The sequence below is a fragment of the Carassius gibelio genome, chromosome B2 (genome assembly GCF_023724105.1).
Source record: "Carassius gibelio isolate Cgi1373 ecotype wild population from Czech Republic chromosome B2, carGib1.2-hapl.c, whole genome shotgun sequence".
In the NCBI taxonomy this organism is placed as follows: Eukaryota; Metazoa; Chordata; class Actinopteri; order Cypriniformes; family Cyprinidae; genus Carassius; species Carassius gibelio.
Window position 1 is genome coordinate 24751151 of NC_068397.1, and position 25992 is coordinate 24777142.

At 37.0% G+C, this 25992-nt stretch overlaps 3 protein-coding genes across 5 annotated transcripts in view; all 3 read right to left on the reverse strand.

Moving 5' to 3' along the window:
* Window positions 1-45: 45 nt before the first annotated feature.
* d2hgdh (D-2-hydroxyglutarate dehydrogenase) lies at window positions 46-5933 on the reverse strand. The gene is made up of 10 exons (XM_052547940.1): window positions 5775-5933; window positions 4835-5158; window positions 3378-3435; window positions 3160-3299; window positions 2814-3007; window positions 2394-2562; window positions 1871-2014; window positions 1302-1444; window positions 1055-1220; window positions 46-683 (listed from the first exon to the last, which is right to left on the reverse strand). The coding sequence occupies exons 2-10, from the start codon at window positions 5154-5156 to the stop codon at window positions 421-423; spliced, it is 1599 nt and encodes a 532-aa protein (XP_052403900.1). The 5' UTR covers window positions 5157-5158; window positions 5775-5933; the 3' UTR covers window positions 46-420.
* Window positions 5934-6280: 347 nt separating this feature from the next.
* znf622 (zinc finger protein 622) lies at window positions 6281-10792 on the reverse strand. 2 transcript variants are annotated; one of them, XM_052547943.1, is made up of 7 exons: window positions 10681-10792; window positions 8761-9321; window positions 7840-8088; window positions 7589-7751; window positions 7224-7339; window positions 6829-6972; window positions 6281-6736 (listed from the first exon to the last, which is right to left on the reverse strand). In XM_052547943.1, the coding sequence occupies exons 2-7, from the start codon at window positions 9317-9319 to the stop codon at window positions 6603-6605; spliced, it is 1365 nt and encodes a 454-aa protein (XP_052403903.1). In that variant the 5' UTR covers window positions 9320-9321; window positions 10681-10792; the 3' UTR covers window positions 6281-6602. The 2 variants fall into 2 exon arrangements, with proteins under 2 accessions (XP_052403903.1, XP_052403902.1); XM_052547942.1 differs by having other exon boundaries at window positions 10733-10752.
* Window positions 10793-13321: 2529 nt separating this feature from the next.
* zgc:110158 (uncharacterized protein LOC553590 homolog) overlaps window positions 13322-25992 on the reverse strand; it is a 60258-nt gene continuing 47587 nt past the window's right edge. The window contains exons 6-18 of one of the 2 annotated variants that reach the window (XM_052548436.1): window positions 25256-25339; window positions 23547-23606; window positions 22611-22677; window positions 22458-22525; window positions 21141-21205; window positions 20969-21014; window positions 20725-20760; window positions 19970-20024; window positions 19384-19454; window positions 18493-18571; window positions 18363-18391; window positions 17886-17987; window positions 13322-17010 (exon numbers count right to left, since the gene is read on the reverse strand). In XM_052548436.1, coding sequence (XP_052404396.1) covers window positions 16981-17010; window positions 17886-17987; window positions 18363-18391; window positions 18493-18571; window positions 19384-19454; window positions 19970-20024; window positions 20725-20760; window positions 20969-21014; window positions 21141-21205; window positions 22458-22525; window positions 22611-22677; window positions 23547-23606; window positions 25256-25339 — 792 coding nt within the window. In that variant the 3' untranslated portion in view covers window positions 13322-16980. The remainder of the gene's footprint in view (window positions 17011-17885; window positions 17988-18362; window positions 18392-18492; window positions 18572-19383; window positions 19455-19969; window positions 20025-20724; window positions 20761-20968; window positions 21015-21140; window positions 21206-22457; window positions 22526-22610; window positions 22678-23546; window positions 23607-25255; window positions 25340-25992) is intronic. The other variant, XM_052548437.1, reaches the window with a different exon arrangement.

Below are 25992 nucleotides of genomic sequence, written 5' to 3' on the forward strand. Positions count from 1 at the left end.
TCTTTCCCAGACACCATTGGCTAATTTATGAGTGCTCAAAGAGGCTGCAATTCATTGTGGTTTTATTCAAAATTCACACATTTAAAACCTAAATCACTATGGTGGTAAGCCTATAATAATAATGTGTGTTTGTTATATCCATAAATAAAGGAATACCACTAAATATTAAGTGTCTGTATAATATGGGTAATTTAATTTACCAAAACAGTGTTCCTATGCAAGTTACTTGCAGTTTTATGCTTTAATAAAAATACATAGTATAGCTTAGTTTAAAGCATGACTTCTAAAACTGAACAAATTAAATACTGAAGAGTTTGATCTACTACAGTCTAACTCAATACAATGACAGTTTTACAATAACACTTTGGCAATATATAAGCAGCCTTATTTTTCATAGAAATCACGAACACCAAGAAACTATTAGTGTATATTGTCTGGCAGTGTTTTGTAAGGGTTGAGGATGCCCTTAGGATCCAGCATGGCTTTAATGCTGCCCATGAGGGCGACAGCCTCTGAGGGTTTACTGTAGTAAATGTAGTTTCTCTTCTTCAGACCGAGGCCATGCTCTGCACTGATGCTGCCTTTCCATTTGGATGTCCACTCGTACACATACGGCTCAATGGCAGCCAGTAGAGCGGGGTCTTTAGAGGGAGAAGTGATGTTCAGATGAAGATTTCCATCACCTGAAACAAATCAAAAACATTTTGGGCAAGGTTTGAGAGGGTCTTACTGTGTAAGGGTTTGTGCACACAAGTACACTGCTGTTCAGAAGTTAAGTGTTGGTAAAAAAAATGTATGATTTTGAAAGTTGTCTTAAAACAGTGACTGGATGGACTGAAGCAAAAAAATCTGAATCGTTGCAGAATTACATTCATTACATTTCTGAGACACCTGTCAACTCTTGACTGCCCAAAATCTGCAGACTGGCTTTAACTTTCAGTAACTAACATCAACTCATCCAGACTTCAAATCGGGGCAAAAGTTGTGTGGTGTATTCCAGCTTCCGACTGAAAACAGTCCAGCGATTATTGTAAGACAAAAAGGGTAGCCATACCAACATGTCCATAGCCCACAACATTCTTGGCCCTGTCTCCAAGGTGCCCCCTCATGTCTTGGACTAAATCATAGATCTTTTCCACTGGGAGGGAAATGTCATATTTGTAGGTGTAGCCTTCATGTGTCAAAGCTTCTGTGACTCTCTCCCTCAAAGACCACAATGCCTGTGAATGACACAAAACTTTCAGTACAAGACAGAGCAAATGTCACATTCAAAAATTTTTTTTTTTTTTTTTATTAAGTGCCTTTATTTTTGTGGCCTCTGTTGCAACTGTCCCATCAGTTACTAGAGATGATGTCATGACTTCCTCAAGGAATTTGTGTAGTTTTTCTTCATCGTGGGCTGCATTGGATCCAGCGGTCTCAATAACAATGTAAAAGGGACTTTCTGCAACACATATCAGTCCAATAAAAAAACAAAAAAACAAATGAATGTTATCCAACGTTTTTAAAACATCTACCTACCCAAAGTTGGCATGAAATGAAAATTCACACCATATATATTTTCTTAATGCATTATTACTGATCTTGACTTCAGTCTTCTGGTCAATTGATAAACTTCTCTCTGGTGATATATGCTGTACTTCTGCAATCATAAACCTTGCAACTTTCTTACACTTGACCTTAAAGCTCACATTCAAATCTGCTTCTATCTAATGAATAACCGCAGAACAGAACCATGTCCCCAATTCTACTTTCCGATAGTCCACCTCACTTGGATGTATGTCACAAAGAAAAAAATCTGTTACTACTTCCATCTCCACTTGAAGAACACAGAAACCCAAGGTTGTCTTTGAAACAGTGAAGTGTTTACCTGTGATGGGGTTGGTGAGTTTCAGATGCTTCTCCAGAAGGCTCATACAGGAGGCATCTAAAAACTCAAAAGCAGACAGGATTTCTCCCAGCATCCCTCTACAACACTGAAATGTTTCCAGCAGTTGCTGGAAGCTGGAGCACCCTGCAGGACACACGAGGAGCTGCAATAAGTGGATGTAACCACTCATTTTACATAAAAAGAGACCTGAGAGTTCACTGAAACGATTACTATATTAGCATCCACACCAAAAGATAATAACCTTCTGTTTATTACATATAAGTACACACTGCAGTTATGTTGTCCAATCAAGCTCTTTAAAGTCTTGTGGATTCTGAGAAGTTGTCAATATTTTAATCATTCAAAAAGAACCATTCTGAAACAACAAAATTCTTTTGTGTTGTTATCACTACAACTATGGTCTAGAGTTCCCTATTCTCATAGAATTAAGAATGATTATTAAAACTTTATAGTTATATTTATCAAGTTTAAAATGTGCTTTATATCTGTTGTGTCATTTTACCTAAAAAAGCTACATTGACAGCTTTAGGCTTGCGGGGGCACAGGATGGAAACTGCTGTAATGACTCCTAATGTCCCTTCTGAGCCAATGAAAAGCTGTTTGAGGTCATAACCAGTGTTGTCCTTGCGAAGTGTGGCCAAGCAGTTCAAAATCCGCCCATCTGCCAAAACCTACACATGTGAGACATACAAGAATACAACTTAAAGCCATCTAGATCTTTTTCATCATACAAAAAGAGGCAGATTTCTGAATGTATTATTATCAAACTGTATCTGGAATAATCAAATGAGCAAGAAATAAATACTCATTTGACACCTTCATTGTCTATGCCGAGTCAGTTCTATGTGTTTTTTTTTTTTAATGGAACATCATCTATCAGAATGTCTGGGGTGTTCACTTCTGCTAAAGAGGAAAACCTCACCACTTCCAGGCCCAGAACTGTCCCTCGAAGCGACCCGTAGCGCAGCAGTCTGAGACCACCTGCATTAGTGGACACATTCCCTCCGATATGACAGCTTCCCTTCGCCCCTAGATCCAGCGGCATGATGAAGTCCTTTTCCTCTAGATAATTCGACAGGTTCTCCAACACACAGCCTGCCTGACAAGTGAGGATACCTGGAAGCCAAACCAGTATCCTTTTAAGATAAGGTAAGGTATAATGGTATAAAGGTATAATGGTATAAAGGTATAATGATTTTGACTGTTTTTATTTCATATTTAAATTTATCACTGATGACCGATGCTTCATAAAAACATGGCAAACACACCCGAGATGTTGTCGAATGTGATGACTTGGTTCATTAAAGAAGTGGAAAGGATGATCTCATCAAAAACAGGGACACTTCCTCCCACCAGACCGGTGTTTCCTCCCTGCGGACACACTGCCAGATTCCGCTCATTACAGTACCTGTGAAAAACATGGAAAATATTATAGCACATTTTCTGTTACCAGCTGTAAAACTCAATGTGATCGTGGAAAACTGACCTAAGAATCTGAGAGACCTCTTCTGTTGTTTTGGGCCTCAGAAGTACTTCACTGTTACCTTCGAGAAAAAAAACACCCATTAATTCAAATATTGCTATAAATATTGCTATAAATTCCTAAACACCTAAATCAAATATTTAGATTGCATTTAGAATCTGCTGAATCTTTAAATTGTTTTCATCTTATTTGTTTGCATCACATTATGCCACATATAAACAAATAACCATTTCAAAATTTTTTTGTGTTGTTGTCTGAAAGAAAGAATGATTTTATTCTGCAAGGACAAATTTAATTGATCAAAAGCGACAGTACAGACATTTAGAATTTTACAAAATACTTTTTTTTTTTTTTTTTTTTACAAATATTGTTCTTTTGAACTTTTTTTATGAACCTATTTATCAAAGAACCACGAGAAACAAATCAGGACAACTGTTTTCAATATTATGTGTGAAAGTGTGAAAGTGCGGTTTTAAAGGAAAAATTTTGAGATTATAAATTTTCAAGTGATATATAATTTCTGATGATTTCTAAAGTTTTTCTTTTTTTTTGACAAAATTCAGAACTCCTGTTTTGATGTAGTTTTTTGAGGTGCACTCTTGTCATAAATTAATCTATTACTTTTCTACATCATTTTTAACAAAAAAGATTGGTACAATATCTATTTAGGAGTCATAGACCTTTCCAAAAATATATAGTTTGTCATGATTAGATTAGGATTTAATTGTAATATAGTGAAGTAAACGTAGGAGGCCCACCGAGTGGAGGGTGACAGTTAACAGGTTAAAATATTCCTGACCCCAAACTTTTAAACTGAAAATGTGACAAAGGCTCACTTAAGCCACTTTCACACTGCACATCAGACCCGCAATATTTCCGGAACATTGCCGGGTCGCCTTCTGTGTGAAAGCAACCACGTCCCGGAATTGATTACCGAATTGAACCCGGGTCGGGGACCTAGTAACATTGCGGGGTTCGACCCGGGACGAGCGCTGTGTGAACAAAAGCCAGATCTAATGCCGTGTCGAAGTGATGACGCGGGTTACCGCGCAACTCTTTTACCGGCTGTTTTGAAGGAAGATCAACATTCGCGATGAAAACATATGTGCAAACTGTAATGAAGCAGAGATCAGTTAGTTCCTCACTTTCCGCGCTGACTCAGAGATCGTTTGCTTGCTTCAGTGAAAGTATAACGTGCCTAGCGTTGTCGACTCGTACATTACACGTCACGCGCTGATGTCACGTGTCGTTACGGGATCTTCAAGGGTTGTGTGTGAAAGCATGCACATATCCCGGGTCATCACTGGCAGTGTGAAAGTGCCAAATCTAGCGACCAGGGACCAATTGCAGGAAAACTTTACCCCTGTATTTGCCGGAATGGCAGTGTGAAAGGGGCTATATAGATAAAGCATACATAAAACTTGAAAACTACTATTTTAGAAAATGCAAATTGAGTCCACCTTCCACTGTCTTAAGCCAGTCTACATTGCTGGACTTCAGCAGGTCTGGATCAGTGATGGTTCTTCCAGGCAGCAGTGTTCTAAAGAAGGCAAGGTCTTCGTGTGTGACCCTGGAGAAGGGTAAACGTGGTGGGGCAGCACCTGGGTTGCCTGGACTGGCTCCCAACCCTCTGCTGTGCACACAGCGATGCTGAATCAGCTGGCTGGAGCGCACTATTAGAGCTCTGTCGACTGCAGTGAGATCAGTGCTGTACTGCGAGCTCAGACACCAAATATATCTGGACTTCAGAGGAAGCCTTGCAAACCTCTGAAAGATCCCCATTTCTATAGTGGAGAGAAGATGACACTGATTACTTTCATTTCCAATTGCAAAACAGTACTCAAGTTTACCACTCATATAATTATATGTACATTAACTTCAGTCTTATCGCTTAGGAATAAATGGCTGATACAGTGCGCCAGCAAATCTATTACAGTCACCACAGTACACAGAAATTATATTTCTAGAACAAAATATATTATCTTGAATCTGGTTATGGTAATCCGTTTAACGTTACATGTTGCAGTGTATTCCATAATGGTGTATCAGAATATAAACCTATTAAATAATGTATATCAGAATATAAACATGATATTATATATTATATTGTGACATATTATTATTGTATTATATAAATTGTTATGTTTATTTAACGTAACACTGGCTGTCAGTGAACAGTTTGGTAAACTAGGCTTATAATGACAAATACTATTGACCCAAGAAACTACAAAATGCCATTTAAATAAAAACATTTCCCGTTCGTCTGTATTTGTTACATTAAAGGGTTAACAGCTTTAATACACCTGACATAAACATGTTGGTGCTTTGACCCGAAGTTCATTAACATTCGATACATTTATTCAAAATCCTGCTTCAAAACATATCAGGTACGATACCTACTTTATCAGAGGTGTAGAGAGTTTCAGCTGGTTTCACATTATATAACAAAGGCACTTAATCTTCTACCATTTTTCTTACAACACAGGACTGTGTTTAAATGTTACGATTAACTTCCTCATGATCTTTTGAGTTTTTTCAACAGGATTACAAACTGACAGCGCCGTCTACTGGCGAGGAGTATAATGGCGCTCATTTATCCAGAGGGTAGGCGTTTGGTTCCTGTATTATTATTGTATGTTTTTTAGTATTTCTACCACACATATTATAAAAACAATAGCATCGTGTACGTTTGTACGTTTTAACAGACAATATGTGGTCCTGGCAGTGAAAACTCAGCTAAAGTCATTTAGTTTTCTATATACAATCATCCTTCATAAGGTAAAGAACATTAATGGTTGAAATCAAACTTTGATGTTTGTTATCTAAGATTTTGAGACTTTATTCTGGATTTCACAGAGAGGGTTACATGTTTTAATCTTTACTTTCTGAAAGAAAGAAAAACAGAGTCAGGCATTGCTTATTTTATTGATAATTTATAAAGTATTACAAATCTGAAGTAGGTAATTATAATACGTTTTGTCTTACAAGGTCATTATGAACAATTTTCGAAACCCTTATGTAGCAATCTCATTTTGAAGCTGCAAAAGCACATCATTTGGATATCTAAAGCAAAATGTTTCCTTTTACATTCATGTATGAATTTCCACCTTTTTTTCATGACATTAACAGCAGTTCTAAAATCAGCTGAATCAACATAAAGACTATCATTATTTTTAGATGACTGTTAATAACTCAAAAGTTGAATATCTACTGATGCTACAAGTTAGTTTAGAACATGACTTGTGCTCTGAAATGGGTCTGTTTGGTGGTGTTATTGCTCATGCCCATCTTTAGCATCCACTTGGACTTCATCCTTCGCACATACTGCATGTCCTTCTGCTGCTGGCTCACAAAGCCTTTACCTGCAAGAGAAGACATGGGTTAAACAGTCAATGGTGCTGAAATACAGTTAACTGTCACTAGACAAAGATAACGGTTGACAAATCTAACTTACCAAAGTCTCCTGCCCATCCAAGTGCTTTGTACTGTTTAAGGACTCGACCAACAGCCTTCTGGTTATAAGCTGGAACCAATGCCCTCTGAACACCAAACCTCTGCTTATAGTACCTCATCAGGGAGCGATGGCCAATCTTTGCACCTGTAATAAAAAGCAAAAACAAAGTTTAGTTTTACATTCATTTTAATTTTGAATTAAATGCTCAAATCAGAGAGTAAAGAGTAAAAGCCTAGCTGGAATCAGTTAAGTGTAATTATTCTTCAAAAGGAAATATTTCCTGGCATGCTTAATATTTAATCTAAACATCAAGCCAATGTCATAATTAAATGTCATCATAACATAACATAATGCTTGTACAGAAATGTGTTGTAAATACAGCTGTTCATCAGTACCTGAGGGCAAAGTGAGCTCCAGCGTCTCATCATCAAACGCTACAGTCTTTTCATCAGGCAGTTCACCATCCTTCATCTCCACATCATCTCCATCTTTAGCATCAGGATAACTGCTCCTGTATGTTTAGAAGGACAATGGTTATTATTGTGCATATTTAAAATAAGAATTATAAGACCAGAACCTTTTAATTTAATAATGTAGGTAAATGTTGATTTATTTTTACCTTTTTTAAGTTTGTTCAAATGATTACCTAATGTTATTAGATCTTTGTGAGCATTGCTCGCAGTCATTATTTAATTACAAATCATGTGATCTAAAAAAAACAACAACAAAAAAACACCAGGTTCAGCAAATGTCTGTGTACCTGAAGTCATAGAAGTCTGCGAACTCCAGAGCGGCGTCTCCGTCTGTGAACAGTTTGCAGTGACTCTTGTCGGTCATGTGTGCCTGAACTGCTTCTGTAGTGTAGAATGACTTCCCTTTTTCATTACACCATAAGCACACCTTACCAACCCCAACCTTCTCTCCTACAGAGACATAGACAGAGAAACACTGATTGAAGCTAATTCATAACTAATACTTTGAAAGACAACTTCAGTTCTCTCTCTGGCTTACCTAGGTATGATATAAATCCTCTCAGGTCCACCAGATACTCAATATCAGGGAGGAAGAAGCTGTGTGTTTTGGTCATGTGCGTCATGTTTCGGGCGAGTGAGCGTGAATGATGTCCACAAAACAGACAGTCTGTCACTGGGATGACCCCGGGGGCCGCAGCTGCCCCAGATGTGGAGTCCTCCTCCATCTCCTCCTCCTCCTCATCTTCATCATCATCATCATCCATATCCTCATCAACATCCTCCCACTCTTCAAAGAAAAAACAAGATTCTTAATTAGCGGTTTCTGAGCAAATCATTCAATTCAGAATTATTTACATGGGATTGGTTTACAACACAGACTGTTTCACAGCAACTTCCTGTTATTAAACATGACAACTACAGTGTACATGTTGTAAAATTCATCAATTATGAAACTAATTGACTTTCAGCTGTAAAGCAGCTCGACAGAAGATAATAGTTCAATTCAGGTCAATGCTGATTCAATACCTGTCAAAGATGATACGTTCATTTAGGACTACAAAAGACAATTGTAATTATCCAGCTCAATTCAGTTCAAATTTTGTTTTTATTTAAATCAATATATTTTACTAAATACATATTAACTGTCTTTTAAATGGAGCAAGCCACAAGCGGCAGCTGCAAGGCAACAGTGATTTATTCTATTTTATTCTTTGTATTTTATTGTATTTATTTTAAGAAAAAGATCTTTGGTTATGATTTATATTGTACTTTTATTTTTATTCTTAATTTTACTAATTACCTAGCAACTTACTTTAATACTATTTTTGTTACTGTTATTTCTTACTTTTACTGTAATGTTGCATTGGCAATATTGAATGTAAACACAATCATGCCAAAACCGTCACTTTAAATTCAAGAAATGAAATGAAAACTGTATTTTATTGTAGATCATTCTTACCCTCCTCCTCTTCTTCTTCTTCTTCACCCTCCTCTGCTGTGATCTTCTTGGCCTGCTGCTCGAACCACTGCAGTCGAGGCGGTTTGTCCGGCCGCGCTCTGACCCGTTTTTCTGAGGGTGTGGCTTTAGAGGGGGTGTGTCTCTGCTGCTCCCTGAGTGCTTTCTGGAGCGCTTCGTTCTGTGCGTCTTTATCTAGCCCCGCCCCTTTCTCCAAATTCTTCTCGTTCATTCTCTGGACAGTCTCCTGGGCGGCAGCCAAGGCTTTCCTCTCAGCGGCCAGGTGCTTACTGGATTGGATGTGATTGTTGTAAGCATTGTCAGTGGAGAACTTTTTGTTGCAGGTGGCGCAGTAGGCCGAGCCGTGTCCGCCGCTCTGACTCTGCTGCTCGGCCGCTGCCCGCTGTGCCAGCACTCGCTCCTCGAAGTTTTCTGCAGTGACCGGAGGCATGTCTGCAACCTTTCTCTTCAGATTATAGCGGTGCCAGTCTGTTCTATAATGTGCCCGTTGGACCTCCCCATCAGAGAACTGCACACGGCAGCTGATGCACGTGTACGACATGACTGCAGAAAAATATACAGTGATTATCGATCAAATTATTTTCAGGGTATTTTTTTCATTTGGGTTACATGTGTGATTCTGACAGTCTAAGCTGCACAAAGACCAAATTTGAGTGAATTTAATTTATTATGTGTTAGTTTAATAATATTTTTAATTTCATATTTTCTATTTGTTTATTTCATGATTCAATTTAGCACTGGCCATTTCTATTAAAAAATAATGCAAATATTAGAGAAAACAAATTTTATATCAAATAATTGGGGGCAAATCCTATATGACCCTGAACCACAAAACCATTCTTGTGTCACAAGGGTATATTTGTAGCAATAGCCAACAATACACTGTATGGGTCAAAATTATTGATTAATCTTTTATGCCAAAAATATTAGGAAATTAAGTAAAGATCATGTTCCATGAAGATACTTTGTAAATTTCCTACTGTAAATATATAAAAAAGGGATTTTTGATTAGTAATACACACTGCTAAGAACTTCATTTGGGCAGCTTTAAAGGCGATTTTCTCAATATTTAATTTTTTATATTCCAGATTCCAGATTTGATTTTCAAATAGGTGTATCTCAGACAAATACTGTCCTATCCTAACAAACCATACATCAATGGAAAGCTTATTTTATAATTCAGATTCCAAAAATGTACTCTTACGACTGGTTTTGTGATCCAGGGTCACATATGACCTATGTTGTATAGACAACAGATGGCTGTATAAACCCACATACAAGGTTGTGAGAATAAAAAACGTTATTTGTAATTACTTATTTCTGCATTGGATAATTATTAAGACATTTAACATACTGTTGTGAAAGTTTAGGGTTTGTCTGTGTAATTTTATATTATTTAGCAAAAAAAAAAAATTGCTCTGTACCATTCACACTAGTTCATATGTTTGTCTGCACTATTGTGTGTTTGAATGGGATTATCCATGTCTGATGTGAATTTATTTTGGTAACGTACATGGAAACGTCATGAAAAAAAATACATCGAAATACTGTTTGTCCAAAATTATGTAATTAATAAACAGTGAAATAACAGCACAGAAAAGCTTTATAGTTGTTTAACTAAAATCTACAGCAAAAATAAAGGATAAAATGCATACACACTTGTCAAAACTATAGCAAACCTCTTACACCGAAAACAAAGATTTGTATAATTGTACCGTTTAACTGAAAAATCTGTATTTACTGTAACTATGTTACTGATGTCTGTTACACCGCATGTTACCAACAACACCATTAAATGACGTTAACATTTGCGTATACCCACAACAAGAGTAATATGTGGTAAATCTGTCGAGAATTAATTCACTAAAATTAATGTTATTATATGAGAAAGTATAATCTTACTTGGTTTATTCACAGCCTCACAGCACTGACAACACGAGGATGGTGAACTAACCTTTGACCCCGAACAGAAGTACGCTCTTGCACACTGCGCCTCCCCGCGGTACGGAGGATAAACCACGTCTTCTGGGTGACATCATCTTTCGTGTAAATGTCAAAACTCTTTGATTAGAAGTTAGATGGTTTTCTGCTTCGGTAAAAATTGAGATATCAGGGAAAAAGTTAAGTTACTTAAAATAAACCACTCGAAACTGACATTAATTTGTACTTCATTAAAAAAAAAAAAAAACAGTTTGCTATGTTTTCACTATGGAGGCTACGTTTTTAATGAGATGCTTAATTTCTTTGTTTTTTTTATTTATTTATCTATTTATTTAAATTATATTGTGTGTTTTACAATGCAACTCGGAAACGCTTCACAAATACTTACTTACCAATTAATGTACAGATATACAAAATCCTTACCTTCTGTGACAGTAAACCATAAGTGCAGGTTTAAGATTGGATGTAGTAGGCTAATTTAATATTGACCAAAGAAAAACCCTGTATTTGTTGACCACTATTCTGAATATCAGAGGGAATATTTAAAATTGTGTCCTTTAAAATTGGTAAAGCCCCCATGGTAATAAATTAGACTTCAGCCTTAACCAGATATAATTACATTTGAGAAAAAATAAAATATAAAAACCTTGAAAATTTCATTCACTAATGTCACTGTTGCCTGTGAATGAGCCAATGCCACCAAAAGATATGCAATAAAAAGATTAAAGACATGGTCCATAATATCAATATCCTGTAGGCCTATTAATTAATGTGGGTGAGCCATATGAATAAAAAATCTAAACAAACAAACTGTTTGAAATAATGTCTTTTTAGTTAACAGTGCGAAGTGTCACAGCCTCTTTCAAACCGCATGTCTGCTTCCTGAAGGCTGAAGCTTTTATTCTCCCCTAAATTACAAAAGGTCATTTAGGAGATAATGAACATTCCTGTAAAATGGCTGTGAACAAATATTGTGCCCTTGTGTAGTCCACTTTAAACATGATGCTCATGGACATCTGAGGGATGAATTCAAAGCGCTTTTTAATAATTAATTGTGAGCCACTGCAGTGTGTTTTACAGTATACACCTGACACTGGCAAATCTTCATGAAGGGAACATTTCAATCAGCACTTTCTTTTTCATCACGAGGATCATGTATAATCTGGCAGTTGGAATATTTCTATACCTCAGGGACATCACAACCTTGGAGAATTGATAGCATTAATGCTGTTTGTATGAGTTCTTGCTGGAACCCCTCAATTGAAATTAATTGCAGCCCAAGGGTCACTGTTTCACCGCATTAATTAATATTCACACTCTTTCCTAGGAGAACAGCAGTGGCGATTTATAACAGCCGTACTCTGCTCTCCAGCAACACGAGAGGGGCACTTCCTGCCAGAGAGATTGATGTTGGTGCCGTACACTGAGTTCTCAAGGGACAAGAGAGAGGATGAAACTAGAAACCTCTGACAGAGGAGACCTCACCAGCACAGCCGGTTAAATATCCTCAGAACATGCACACCATCACACTGTTTGCCATAAACGCACAAGGATCCTGGTCAAAATCTTTGAATATGATTTATGATTGAATCATGATTTCTAAAAACAAGCTTCTTTTACTCCTTTACTGCATTTATTTGATCAAAATGTAATAAAGATTTTTTTTTTTTGTATAATTTAAAATAGCTTTTTGAAATTTATTTGAAAATGTATTCATGTGATACAAAGCTGATTTGCTGCTCAAGAATAATTTATTTTTATTATGTTGAAAAATGGCTTTGCGGTGTAATTATTTTTGAAGAAACCATGAGCGAAAGGTCAATTTATTTGAATTAAGTTTTTAACAATGTTTACATTTGTAACAATGTTAAAGTCTGAATGAATTAATTCACAGATATTTTCAGTAATAAAATGCTAACTGGAACCGAGAAAAAAAAAAAAAAAAACATTTTAGTTTAAAATGGTTATAATCCGTGTAAGTTGAGCATGTACATACCTGTAAGTTGACTGAGAACAAAAAAAAAAAAAGTCCCATTAACTGCAGATGTACAGAACTGTTCGAAAGGGGTATTTTTATTTATTTTTTTTCCAAAAAAGATGCATTAAATTGATAAAAACTGACGGCAAAGACATTTAAAGTATTTATTTTATCAAACAAACATTCTTTTGAAATTACTATTCTTCAAATGATCATGACAAAAATCTATATTTCCACAAAAATATTAAGCAGCACCAGTTTTCAACATTGATAACAATATGAACTTGAGCAATAAATAAATAAATAAGCCTATTGAAATGATTTCTAAAGGATCATGTGACACTGAATACTGCAGAAATGTTGCTGACAACTTTGCCATCATTAGGATAAATGACTTTTTAAAATACATTAGATTATATAGCTGTTAGCCATTTTAATAATACTTCTCAATATAAATGTTTTAATGATCAACTAAATGCAGTGAAACGTGAGCATAAGAGACTTTAATAAACTAATAAATGGTAGTTTACAAAAGCAGGTGAAGTGAACAGGACACATAAAAAAACACACACATTTCAAAATAAACTGTTTTAATAATAAATTAAGAGCTGGGAGAGCAGAAAGTCTTGGTAAAAGGGGTTATGTTATTTTATTAGTCTTAAATTTGTATCTACAACGAAGGGACAAGCAAAAAAATAAGCAACAACTCCATGAAAAAAAGAAACCAGAGAGAAAAAAATACATTATTGAAACACTTTTTCCATCCTTTTTTAATAAGCAACTTTTAAATCTAAAAGAAACTTTACAATATAAAGAAACATACAAAGAACATCTTAATTTAGGTACTACACAAGACAGAAAGAGTCCCTAAGACAAGGATCCGAACTACCCTAAACATAAAAATACAAAGCAAACCCCGGAGACAGACTGCTTTATACACAATACTGCTTCTCAATTATCAGAAAGAACAACGGTGGAGGATTTTTTTTTTTTCTTTTCCACATCTGAAGCCCCTCAGCAACTCGTCTCCTCGCTAATGTTGCAGTATCGTACAGCGTCACAATAGAATTACAGAGATGGCCAACGACGTGAGTGGTTTACATACAGAGGACTGGCTGAGAGGAAGAGAGCGCAGCCTATAAAACACTATCTCAAAGGACACTTCCCTTCATTTGATAACCTTTTTTTTTTTAATCCCTACTCCGAACAAGTTTTTTTTTTTTCTGTTTTTTTTAATTTAAACAGATAAAAATCCTTCATAGTAAAGTTAGCGATGTTTGTGGTCCCTTTTGCACATAAAGAGACAAGTCCTGTGTTCATGTATGTCCACACAATGTGTTAAAAGGTGGGCTGCTGAATGGAAAGTGCAAAGTGAGGACAAGCCCGAGAGAGAACAGATCGTGAGGCTTTCACCCTCCACATACCTCCCTCCTGTGAGTGTCTAGTCTACAAGGAGCGAACGGTACCGCTTCAGACACCTCTTACCTTCCTCTTCTCCTAAAACATGAGCGCTCAGATGTTGTTTACTAAGTAGAGGCTGACAAAACTTTACATTTGCATGATTTAGTACATCTGTACAGAGTCAAAGACAGAGGATGGCGACTCTTTAACTACAAACATGGGTTCTTCCTTTACAATTTTTTTTTTTTTACCCCCAAGATCTCAGTGTTCATTGGTAGTGACGGAAATATCAAAAGATGTCAATGATATCAAAATGCATTTTACAGTATTTACAAACAAACAAAGTAATAATATAAGATAGACGCTGTATAAATGTGTGTTTCTCTGTGTACATCGTGTCATCAAGCTGTGGAGAACTTAAAAACAGGTGCTGTGTGATTAATGTGTGTGGATGTAATCAGCAGGAGGATTTTAGCATCTGATATTTACTGGTTCCTTCTGATCCCTAATATCTATTTCACTGAGAGACCTACTTCCAAAAACACATTTTGTTTCAAGGGATAGGGCCACCCAAAAATCACTCACGTCATTCCAAACCTGTGTGACTTTCAGCGGAAAATAAAAGAAGATACTTTAGGATAACCAAATAGTCCCATTGACTTCCATTGCATGGTCAAAAATGAGTTAATGGAGGCCAAAACTTTTTAGTTATCAACATTCTTCAAAAAATCTTTAAAAAGACGGATTGAAATTAACTTCAAAAAGATGTTTTGAAAATTTTAGTTCCTATTCACTTCCATTGTGTGAATTTTATAAAATTGAAGTCAATGTAGAATGAAAAAGTGTAGTTCTCAACATTGTTCTTCCAAAAAAAAAAAAAGTTTCACTTTCCATTGAGTGAATGAACAAAAATTATAGGAACTGAAACAGTTTTGTTACCAACATTCTTCAAACTACCTTCTGTAACAAGATAGATTAAAACATCAAAAAAAATAAGAATATTTTGAAGAACTTGTACCTAAACAGTTTTCATTCACTTAGACAGTATGGCCAAAAATTATAATTGAAATCAATGACACCCAAACCAATTTATTTACTAACATTCTTCAAAATTCTTCTCTAACAAGATATATTAAAGCACCTTCTTAAAAAAAATATTTTGAAAAATGTTGGTAACCAAAAATGTCCCATTGGCTTTCATTATATAAACAAAAATGACAATGCAAGTCAATGGCAAATCAAAACTCTTTAGTTAGAAAGCCACAGTTTTGGAATGAGAAAAATGCAAGTAAATGCATTTTTTTGGATGGACTATCCCTTTAAAAGACAGAGAGAAAATTCGAAATGAGAAAATGCATGTTAATATTATGAAACAGACAGGCGGTGAGCACATTTAGTTCATGTATCCCTCATTCAGTAGTCCCTGGAAGTCCTATTACTATCCCCTCATCTCATAAGCTCAGAAAAATAAGCCTTGGATGTGGCTGACATCTCACGGTTTTGAAGATGATGAGACATTATACAGAACACATACTTAACAAAAGTTGTTTGAGGAGGAGGGCTCTATTCCTGCACCCCAAAAAATCTCCAGCATGATGAGCACCGAGCCAACAGGATCCTCATCTGTAATGTCACGTGACTAGAGACACCCTGTTCAGATTCATGCAGAAGGAAAGCATGAGGGTCTCTGGTGAGGGACAGAATGATACGAATCTTCAGGAGGTATCTTAGACTGGAATATTTACATGTGTACATAAGTCCTGACGGGTCGCATGCGAAACGTGTGCACGATAAACCAATTCATGAACGAAAACAACAAATAAATAAGTTGTGAATCAAGGTGAGCAGACATCTGTCATGTGTTTGAGTCAAGTTAAGTTGTATAACCGGATGTTTCCGGCTCTGGTATGACATCACATCCTCTCTACAGATGGATTGAGACTCCAAAAAGTGTTGTTGGATGCACAGGCTGGTCTGAGGAGGTTAAAGTCGCTGCTGGTTTGGGCCTCGAGCCTCATGGCCTCAGATGTTCACTCAACAGGGACAACTATACTACATTTCCTGTATATAGATGTGTACTAGAAGAAAAGGTACGGCTACCCTTTTAATCTGCGGGAGGTAAGTTTTCACAGCAAACACAAAACGTAGTGTAGACTTCCTGCAAAAGTCACGACACCGTTATTGTGCATAATGGAGGTGTGCTTTTTTCTGTCGAAATTTGTGGTTTAAATATAATGTGCCCCTTTCAAAAAAAGATTCAAACCTAAGCAGTAACCATCATTACAATATTAATAAAAATAAAATCAACAATTGAGAATAATACAATACATACACAGAATAATGAAAACGTTCACTGCCGAATCCATCGTGAAGAGTTTCCTCTTGCAGTCACACAATGAAATGGAGGAAAAAGGTGCAGATATTTTCTACTGTAAAAATGACTGCATCCATTCGAGAAAAAAAAAAAAAATGAATCAAAAAAGTGGAGTGTGTTCATAAAGTAGCCTGGTGAAGTGTGTGTCTTCTCAAACACACACCTGCCTTCCTGTGTGTGTTCAACCCCGTTAGTGTCCAGAACCAGAGAGGAAGTCCGGGAGGCAGGGAGAGTCAGTCAACAAGCTCTTCCTGTGGCTCTGGGACTGTTTCCTGTTGCCGGTGGCCATTTTGCACAAGCTGGGATGGGCCACTTTCATGTGAGTCCTGTTCTCATGGGGCATCCCAGAAGGCTGTGCAGAAAAAGCCAGAGTTCCGTGGGCAGAGGGTGCCAGGGGTTGATCGACGTGAAGAGGGGACGGGGTTTTAAAAAAGGAATGGGGACGGTCATAGGGGGTTTGAAAACAAAACCAAAAATAAAAGCCCAAATAAAACAAAACGAGAAGAAATCACACACTCATCGTCATGTTGGGTGAATACTGGAAAGAGACAAAGGAGAGGGGGGATATATAGCGGCGGTGAGATCATGAGAACTCTACACAGAGCAAATACAAAATGTCATCACCGTCCCAAAATACAGCAAGAAAATGCATGATTTTGTCGACAAAGCAGTAACCAAAGGACAGAAAACTTGGAAAGTGTCTGTCCAGGAAACTGCTGGTCTTTTATAACAAAAGCCATTACCAGCACTCACTCCTGGACTGAATCAATAACACTTACAAATCAAATCATTTTAATTATTATTATTATTTTTATTTTTTTTTATTTGAATTTCTGTTCTGTAAGTAACATGGTCAGTGGGTGTGGCCTTCTGAGTGCCTGCTGGGCGGAGCTACACTAATGGTCAAAAGTTTGGGGTCGGTAAGATTTTAAAATGTCTTTGATTCTATGTTTCTTGTTCTTTTTCCTGCTCACTAAGGCTGTTTATTTGATCTTACAATAAAACAATACAAATATAAATATTATTTAGTTTTGTAGCAATTTAAAATAACTTCTATATTTGATGTATTTTAAAATGTAATTAATTCCTGTAATGGCATATCTGACTTTAAAACAGCAATTACTCCAGTCTTCATGAGTAGTGTCATGTGATCCTTTAGAAACCATTCTAATATGCAGATTTGGTGGACATTCTAAATGTTAAAAACTGTTGTGATGCTGTGGAGAAAAAAAATTCTAACTATGTTTTTACTGTTACTTTTGAGAAATATATTTGCTGAATAAAAGTACTAATTTAACTTTTTTTAATAATTTTTTTAAATCTTGACCGACTCCAAACTTTTGGACCGTACTGTATATGACTGGCAGGTGAGGAAAGTGGCAGGTCTCTGGGTTTGGGTCAGAATCTACTCACACTTTCACTTTGGAATGGGTTAAGGAAGTTCCCTCCCATTTCTCCATCATCCCGCGGTGTGCCCGGTTGGTTGTTCATCCCTGCCATGTTGTTGGGGGAGTTCTGAAGCAAAAGAACAGTTCAGGTTGAGATGTGAAAACAGCATAGGAAAAAAAACACAATTCGCAATCTAAGGGGCTGTTTACACCTGGTCACCTCATGCATTTTGTCTGATCGGATAGCTATTCGATCGTGAAAAGACCAGGTGTAAAAACCCTCCAAATGCATTGGAGACAGCTATAAATCCATTCACTCAAACCACTTCAGGAGTTGGTCTGGGCTGCATTACAGACGAAACTGGACACGTGTAAATGCATTTTGTAAATTTTACTCCTACCAAAATGTTCAAATAATGGACGTGAGCGTGTTATAGACTATATGACATTATAGTCAGATATGACTGCACTAATGCAACACGGCCCTAAAAACCTTCTTTACCTTTGGCAGCCCATCCATGTCACCCGAGCCTGAAATAAATACATAAATAAGGTATAGATTAATATTATTAAATAAACACCTTTTGAGATATCTGTATTATTTTGAATAACAGTGCAGTCTTCAAGCTTACCTAACGATCCGTTCATATGATGGGGTTCCATGCCACCCATGCCGCCCATTGGCCCATCTGGACCGGGACCCATGGGGAACTGAGAAACACAGAGAAACAAGCCCAATTCAACCAACCATCCCACATCCAGTGCCCTGAGTAACATAAGGTTTCTTCTAAGATATAAACATTCATTTGAATAGGATGAGCATGTCCCCTTTGTTTTCACTAAAAGCATGTCTGCATTTTTATGAAAACAATGATCATAATATGACATTTAGGATTATTATAAATAAAGCGCAATGAACAGGAAGGCGATTATTATTACAAATAAATCCAGACAGGTCTTTAATCACACTGAAGGGGTTTATTTTGCGATAATGACTGAATGACTGTACATTATAAAGCTTATTACATTACTACTCAAGCAAATAAATAAATAAATGGACATTAAATATTGATTTGAGTTCAAACTGTAGTATTATGTAAGAAGAAAGTAACCATTGAGTGATGTGAGCACTAGCACACAAGAAACTAGCATAGCTACAGTATGAAGGCAATCAAACAACGATCAATTCTACGGTTTAGGAATCATGATGCACAAATATTTAGCTGCTAAATGAGAATAAGAATCAAGTATGGAAGGTAAAAGCAAATGTAATGTTACATAAGGTTTACATTTTACACAAAATGCTGTTATTTTGTATTAATCAATGAATGATGTTTCCACAGAAAAAAAAAAATGAACCACCACAACTAACAACCAACCATTGAGATTAACAAGAAATGTTTCTTGAGCACCAAATTAGCAACAGTAAAAAAAAAAAAAAAAAAATTCTTACCGTCCCTAAACTTTTGAATGGTAGTATAACTGCTCTAGTAAATGTATATCTAGATGGGGGTAATACATACATTGGGTCTGTTTCCTCCTGGTCCAATAGGGTTCATCATCGTGTAGATATTTTCACTGGAGTTTGTAGAGTCTAGATGACAAGAGAGCAGAAAGTTTGCTTCTAAGACCAGTACAACTTCACCAAAAATAAGAGACCAGGCATATATGGATGACCAATGCTTTAGCAGCACACTGGATCAATACAGAACACGGCTGGACGAGATTAATCACCATAATGAATGTGTTTCTTTAATGATTTATGGCTTGTGTGAGCGTGAGAGCGAGAGAGAGGGAGACACCTCTCACACCTATAATCACAAACACATGCATGCCGACTGGAATTACATTAACAAAGTGGGAGGGGTGGAGCTGATCACATGTTTTGTTTTCCTGCCAGAGGAAATGCAGGTAACCTTGCAGTGATATTGGCTGCTGGGTAGGGAAGGAGGGAGGAGGGTGTTAAATAGGGTGTTTGTGAAGTGCTGAGCATCTTTCTTTCCTGGAGAGACACGAACTGTTTCCGGCTGTGCCGATTATAGAGGCGAGGTGAGAGCGAGTGTGTGAATGCTATGCAAAAGGGGAAGTGACAGAACAGATCTACCATACCTCCTGGGCTTGGCATTATGGGAGTTCCTGGTGGACCGCCTCCTCCTGGAGGACCCTGAGGGAGGAAACACGCACACAAACCCGTGCTTAGCTTCTCAGTGTGTAAGAGTACCTGCCGTACTATCAGAGAACTACCAGAGGAGCAGTTTTTAAACAAAGACACACCAGGCTCAGGGGAGCCATTAAGCTGCTTTGACTAATGTGCAGATATTTTACTTTTAAGAGAGGCAATGCTAGCGGCAAAACTAAGCAGGATAGTAATTGCTCAAGTAAAATCAATACATTTAGAAACTTTAATATCTGCTTAGTTATGCTTTTAGTTTCTAAAAGGAAAGACTAAATTTTGCAGTTTTACTCTGAGCTAAAGACGACGAGGCAAAAAGCTAAAAAAAAACATGCCTGGCACACACTTTTGAGGAGGTTTTTGATTGGGACACTGATGCTGAAAGTCAAGTCCACCCTTGAGAGCATGTTACCATAACCTCTGATCCATGAATGAAATAACATTACAGCGTTAAACTACAGTCAATATTTTGGAAAGGACTTTATTTCCTTTAAGAGTAGCTTAAAATAATGCTGAAATAGCTATTTGTTAACATTAACCAATACACTGCATGACCCATCATCAAAAATGAAAGTGGTTTTAGGGCAAGTTGATGAAATATTATGCAGATAGTTTTGAAATTGTTTCTGTTTTTCATGCATTAAGACAATTAATATATACTGCAGAAAGCAAACTAAAGTTTGGTACTCACCACGTAGTTGCCTGGAGACGAGGAGGAGTATGCTATCTGTCGACCCAAACAAAAGAATAATACGTTTACTTGGATGACAGTGAAACTACACCACTTAATAATACTATGAATATGATAATCTTTCATATATAATCTGAAACTATTTCTGTATCATGGTGCAACTGTATCATAAGTTTGTATGGTCTACCAATTTTGTCTGCAGCCACAAAGCTACATGCAGAAAACAGTGTGTGTATGAACGTACCGAGTTAGCATTTGGGTTTGGCCACGGGCCACGTCCTCCAGGACCCCTGTAAGGTGAAGGGAGAGCCAGAAAAGATAGAAATACAGAAAAGAGACAGAAGGAAGTTACCAAACATGATTTAACAGGATTAAACACATGGGGAAAGGGAGTGTTTTCATGTTGAAGGACTCACATGTTCATTCCGGGCATGCCTGGACCACCTAGAGAGTTGGGAGGAGGCCTCATACCACCATAGTTCTACAACAGACAAAGAAAACACAAACATTTCAACAATTGTTTTTAATGGGACCATTCAAATCTGGAATCCAGTATAAACCTTTATCACTGTGCTTATAAATAAATCAATTACTTAATTTGATAAAATTCTAATTACAATTGCATATATAATAATTCTATTATTTACTAATATATGGATTACAACAATTTTTTTTAAATTAAAATGAACCTAACCTTTTCAAAATATTATAATGGTATATGTAATAATTATATACAAATCAATTTATTACAATTATTAAAACACACACACACAGATATATATGCAAACTATTATATATATATATATATATATATATATATATATATATATATATATATATATATATATATATATATATATATATATATATATATGTATTAAATATATAAACGTAAAAATTTTTTACAAATATATAATAATAATAAATGTATTAAAATAAACAAATAAATAATTGCACATTGAATTGAAAAGATGTGTCGTCTTGGCATTATTTTGTGCTAGGGATAGTGCACCCAAAAATGGAAATTCTGTTATCATTTACTCACCCTCATGTCATTCCAAACCTTTATGAGTTGCTTTCTTATGTTGAACATAAAAGAAGATATTTAGAAAAATGGTGGTAATCAAACAGTTGGTGGTTCCCATTGACTTCCACAATATTTCCATAGTAAGTCGATGGGGACCAACAACTGTTTTTTTTTCTTGTTTTTTTTTCTTCAAAATATATTTAATTTTGGGGTGAATTATTCCTTCAAGTTTTTTTTGTTCTGCTGTGGGGCTGAAAATGCAGCAACTACACACTGCAGGAATCCCTGCCCTTCATCCACTGTTGTCCGCAGCGGTGGGGATCCAACCAAACAGGTTGGGATGCGGTTGACACTATGCTAACGAAGTTCTGCTCAGGCAGACGGCGGGCCACCTGTCTGGCTGCCTGTGGGTGGAGGGCAAAGTGTGACAGAGGCTTTCAGGCCTGAGGCTGCTTCTTTCTAACCCGAGCTTTTGTTCTGCGATCTACCCAATTTGTCGAACAGATGCTGCACCAGCTGCCGATTTGTGCTGCACCTCGCTTGCCAAGAACGAGAAGGACAGAGAGAGAGATAGAGAAGCAGGGAGAACTCTGCTTTCAGCACAGGTGACTTAAGAGGAGTAACAGGGTTCCAGTCCTGTGACACGTGACTTGGGGTGACCACCAGAGGATAAACAAGTAGAAAACGGGCAAGAATATGTGTCTACCTGAGGGCCCATGCCTCCCATCCCCCTGGGAGGATTCATTCTCATCGGACCGCCCATATTAGGATGTCCTATAAAAATATTAGATAAGAGTTATTACACAGCCGATACTGCGTCATTCATCATTTGTTATGAAGTTTTGGACCGAGATGTTACCTTGTGGTCTGGTTGGGTCCAAACTGTTTGGCAGGAGCGGTTGTGATCCTGGAACTCCTACAGGAGGCTGAGGAAGACATAAATGAAAGAAGGTCAGAGAAATACATGGGATGTGTTTTATTGAAAATGCGCATCATGTTTACAATGGAGATGAGGAACAAATGGAAACAAACGGAGCAATGGAACAAATTCCTTTTGTCCTTTATTTTCAGTGGAAGTCCATTGGTATGAAAATATTAATTCCATAACCTTTTACACAACATGCCTTGAAAATCTTTACAAATAATATCAAGTATTGCTTTATTACTTTGGTGATAACAACGCAATTATATTAGAACACCAGAGACAAGAAATATCACAAGCTGGCTTTGATGTAACAGTCAGAAATGATTTACATTTATAATGAATACAATAAATGTAAATAGAATGCAAAAGAAAATCTGTTTACACACATACAACACATGATTTGCAAATAAAATTATTTTAGATTAGCATTTTGAGGCATCATAGGCATGTATGAACGTCACTCAAATCTCAGTTTCTAGCAAATAAAATATTTTAGAGCCATGCATAACAACAACAACAACAAAAAATTTATCAGAAATGAAATTCTTTGAACTTTATTAAAATTCGTTCCAAACCTGTGTACGTTTCTTTCTAATGTTGAAAACAGAAGATATTTTAAAGAATTTTGAAGAACAAAACATCCATAGCAGAATGAAATAGGAAGTAATACTATAGAAGTCAATGGGGAATGCTAAATATCTTCTTTTACATTCAATATAAGAAAGAAACTCATACAAGTTTGAAACAACATAATGTGAGCAAATGGTGACAAAATGTAAATTTTGGGGTGTACTATCCCTTTAAGAGTGTGTAAAAATGGAAGAACTATTTGTATGCAATTTCAACATGACAGTATGATGTTCCCTCTACCTGATTTGGCATGCGAAGAGATGGCCGGGGTCCACCAGGGTACCGTGGAGACATAAAAGGCTAAAATAAGAAGAAGAAGAGAAAAAAAGACTTCATTAGCAACATGTTGCCCAATTTAAGAAGAAAGCGAGAGCATTGTAAAGACCAGAATGAATGAGTGCAGCAGGCCAGGCTATAGCAGATGGAATGGACAGACAGATGCACGGAGAGCAGAAGCCAAAGCAAAACGAGATCAAATATATACATTTGACATCTCTCCTATCTGTCCGTCAACACAGACTGCTCCCATTCCGCCTTTTAAAAATGCACACACATACACTACTCTTGTGGTGTTTCGACGAACACACAGGAGAGCATCAGGAAAGTCAGACCTCGAGCGGCTGCACTTAGACGCTTCTCAAGTGAAAGTCTGGTCAGGAAGGAAAGTGACCACAACATCCCAAACGAGGGCAGTACCGTGCCTGCGTCCTGACATACAAACCATTAGAGCCGTGTGGCTGCGTGTCTAGAGACGAAACCCGATGCCACTTCTGTGGTCAAGGCCTGTGGGAAGCTCCCCGAGAGACTCTCGCCAACTTTTAGGGCTCTGTTGCAACATGTTGGCAATGAACGGATGAGGGATAGACCATATGGGTGTGTGTGTGTGTGTGTGTGTGTGTGCATGTGTTTTTACAGCTAATTGTAGTGTTTTTACCATTGTAGGAAGATGTTGTACAACCATAGCACTCTAATATGCAGCATGTGTGCTTTTTCCTGGGGAAAGGAAGCGGAAGTGCCTTTGCGAGTTGATATGTGTAGGCTTCGCTGTGTTTTGTGAACGCACATCGTTTTGGTTTCTGCACAGTCAGTGTGTGTTTGTGAGGGCGCTGTGTGGCGGGAGGCTCTACAATATTAATGTGCTATTGATGGGGGGTGGGGTGAGGGCCATCTCCAAGAACAAGGAGGAGACTGAATTATTTATCCTATTCGCAGGGAGTCGACGTATACAGGATACTTCACACTCCCAGGATAGAGAAAACAGAGGGAGGAAGAAAGAAAAAAGAAAGAGAAGACAAAGGAGGGATGGACCTTAGGGCGTACGCCCAAAGAACACAAGGCCATCAGTCTTAATGTAATTTTCACTACCATATGTTTTCCAGATTTGGCTAAATGAGAGACACAAGAGTACAACCTATTGAATTATAAATTATATATATAAATAATTTTTCTTTCATCATCATTAACATTACAAACCTCTATGACTTTCTTTTTCTGTGCTTCACAAAAGGAGATATTCTTAATACTGTGCTGGCTGCTCCTTTCCATACAATTTTAATGAATGGGGAACCAAGCTTTCAAGCTCAAAAAAGGGCGAGAGTAAAGACATGAATGCATATTAATAATTAATAATAACAGTAAAGGCAATAATGTTACAAAACTTTAATTTTGGACTGAAATATCCCTCTAAATATGGAATCATCCATGATTAAAGTCCATAGGATGGTCAGGTAAAACTCTGCAACTAGTTCTAGGGATCTGTTTCTATGTCTGTGTAAAGAAAGAGGAATTATAAATAACCATGTCATTCTTCACATCGTTCTTCTTGTTCAAATGAGTTGCAGCCAGTGTCACAAACAGTTTTCATGTGTGCAAGTGTGACTGTATGTGTACGGAGTGTGCGAGCAAGGACACGGTGTGTATGTGTGTGTGAGGGTTGCTGTGTGTCTTACCTGGCCGTGTGGTCCCATCATGGGGTTGCTGGTATTGTGTGGGGGTGGCTGTGCGTGTGGTGACGGCTGCGAGCCGGGAGGCCCCTTTAAGAGAGAAGAGGGAGATGAGAGAAGCACAGACGGCCTTCCAGTGAGGCCTGCTGCTGCCGAAGCCCTTGCACAAACACACACGACAAAAACTCACTCACTCTCATTCGCTAGGTACTAAATACTGCTGAGGAAATCCAAAGCTAGTGTGTGGAGTTCAATGAATAATCGAATAGTTTTATGAGAATCAAATAACTGTTAATGCAAGCAGAAAGTTCTCCACAAACCATGGCAAAATTCCACAGATTAACTTCAGTGTTTAAGATTAAAAAGTGAGTTTGCAAATTCATATTTTAGGCTAAAAAAGTTATAATACCGACCATACAAGCTCAACAGCACCGAGGGACATTGAACAATCATAACCGAAAATCCGAACCACTACAAATATGGATGTACTAATTTCTAAACACTGATAACTAGATCATTATTTTCTGATATATTTTACTCTAAATGTTTTAATATAGATGGTAAAAAAATATTTTGAAAAATGTATATTCATTTTGAGACTTGCTAGAGGTTACATTTAAGGTGTTTATTTATTAGATAAAAATGTGTAAAATATAAAATTAAGGAGAATGAGAATGCAAAATTCAATATTGAACAATACTACTAAATCAAATAAAAGACTGCATTAGGTTTACAAAAAAAAA

What these genes read in the sequence shown, in the direction of transcription:
- d2hgdh (XM_052547940.1), bottom strand. Translation starts at nt 5,156, where the DNA reads ATGGGGATCTTTCAGAGGTTTGCAAGGCTTCCTCTGAAGTCCAGATAT. An exon ending in TGTCAATGTAGCTTTTTTAG is followed by an intron (nt 2,015 to 2,393) that starts GTAAAATGACAC and finishes TGTGTCCTGCAG; the next exon opens with GGTGCTCCAGCTTCCAGCAA. An exon ending in CAGAGGCCACAAAAATAAAG is followed by an intron (nt 1,221 to 1,301) that starts GCACTTAATAAA and finishes TGTCATTCACAG; the next exon opens with GCATTGTGGTCTTTGAGGGA.
- znf622 (XM_052547943.1), bottom strand. Translation starts at nt 9,319, where the DNA reads ATGTCGTACACGTGCATCAGCTGCCGTGTGCAGTTCTCTGATGGGGAG. An exon ending in GCAGACTTCTATGACTTCAG is followed by an intron (nt 7,340 to 7,588) that starts GTACACAGACAT and finishes CTAAACATACAG; the next exon opens with GAGCAGTTATCCTGATGCTA. An exon ending in TGGATGGGCAGGAGACTTTG is followed by an intron (nt 6,737 to 6,828) that starts GTAAGTTAGATT and finishes CTTCTCTTGCAG; the next exon opens with GTAAAGGCTTTGTGAGCCAG.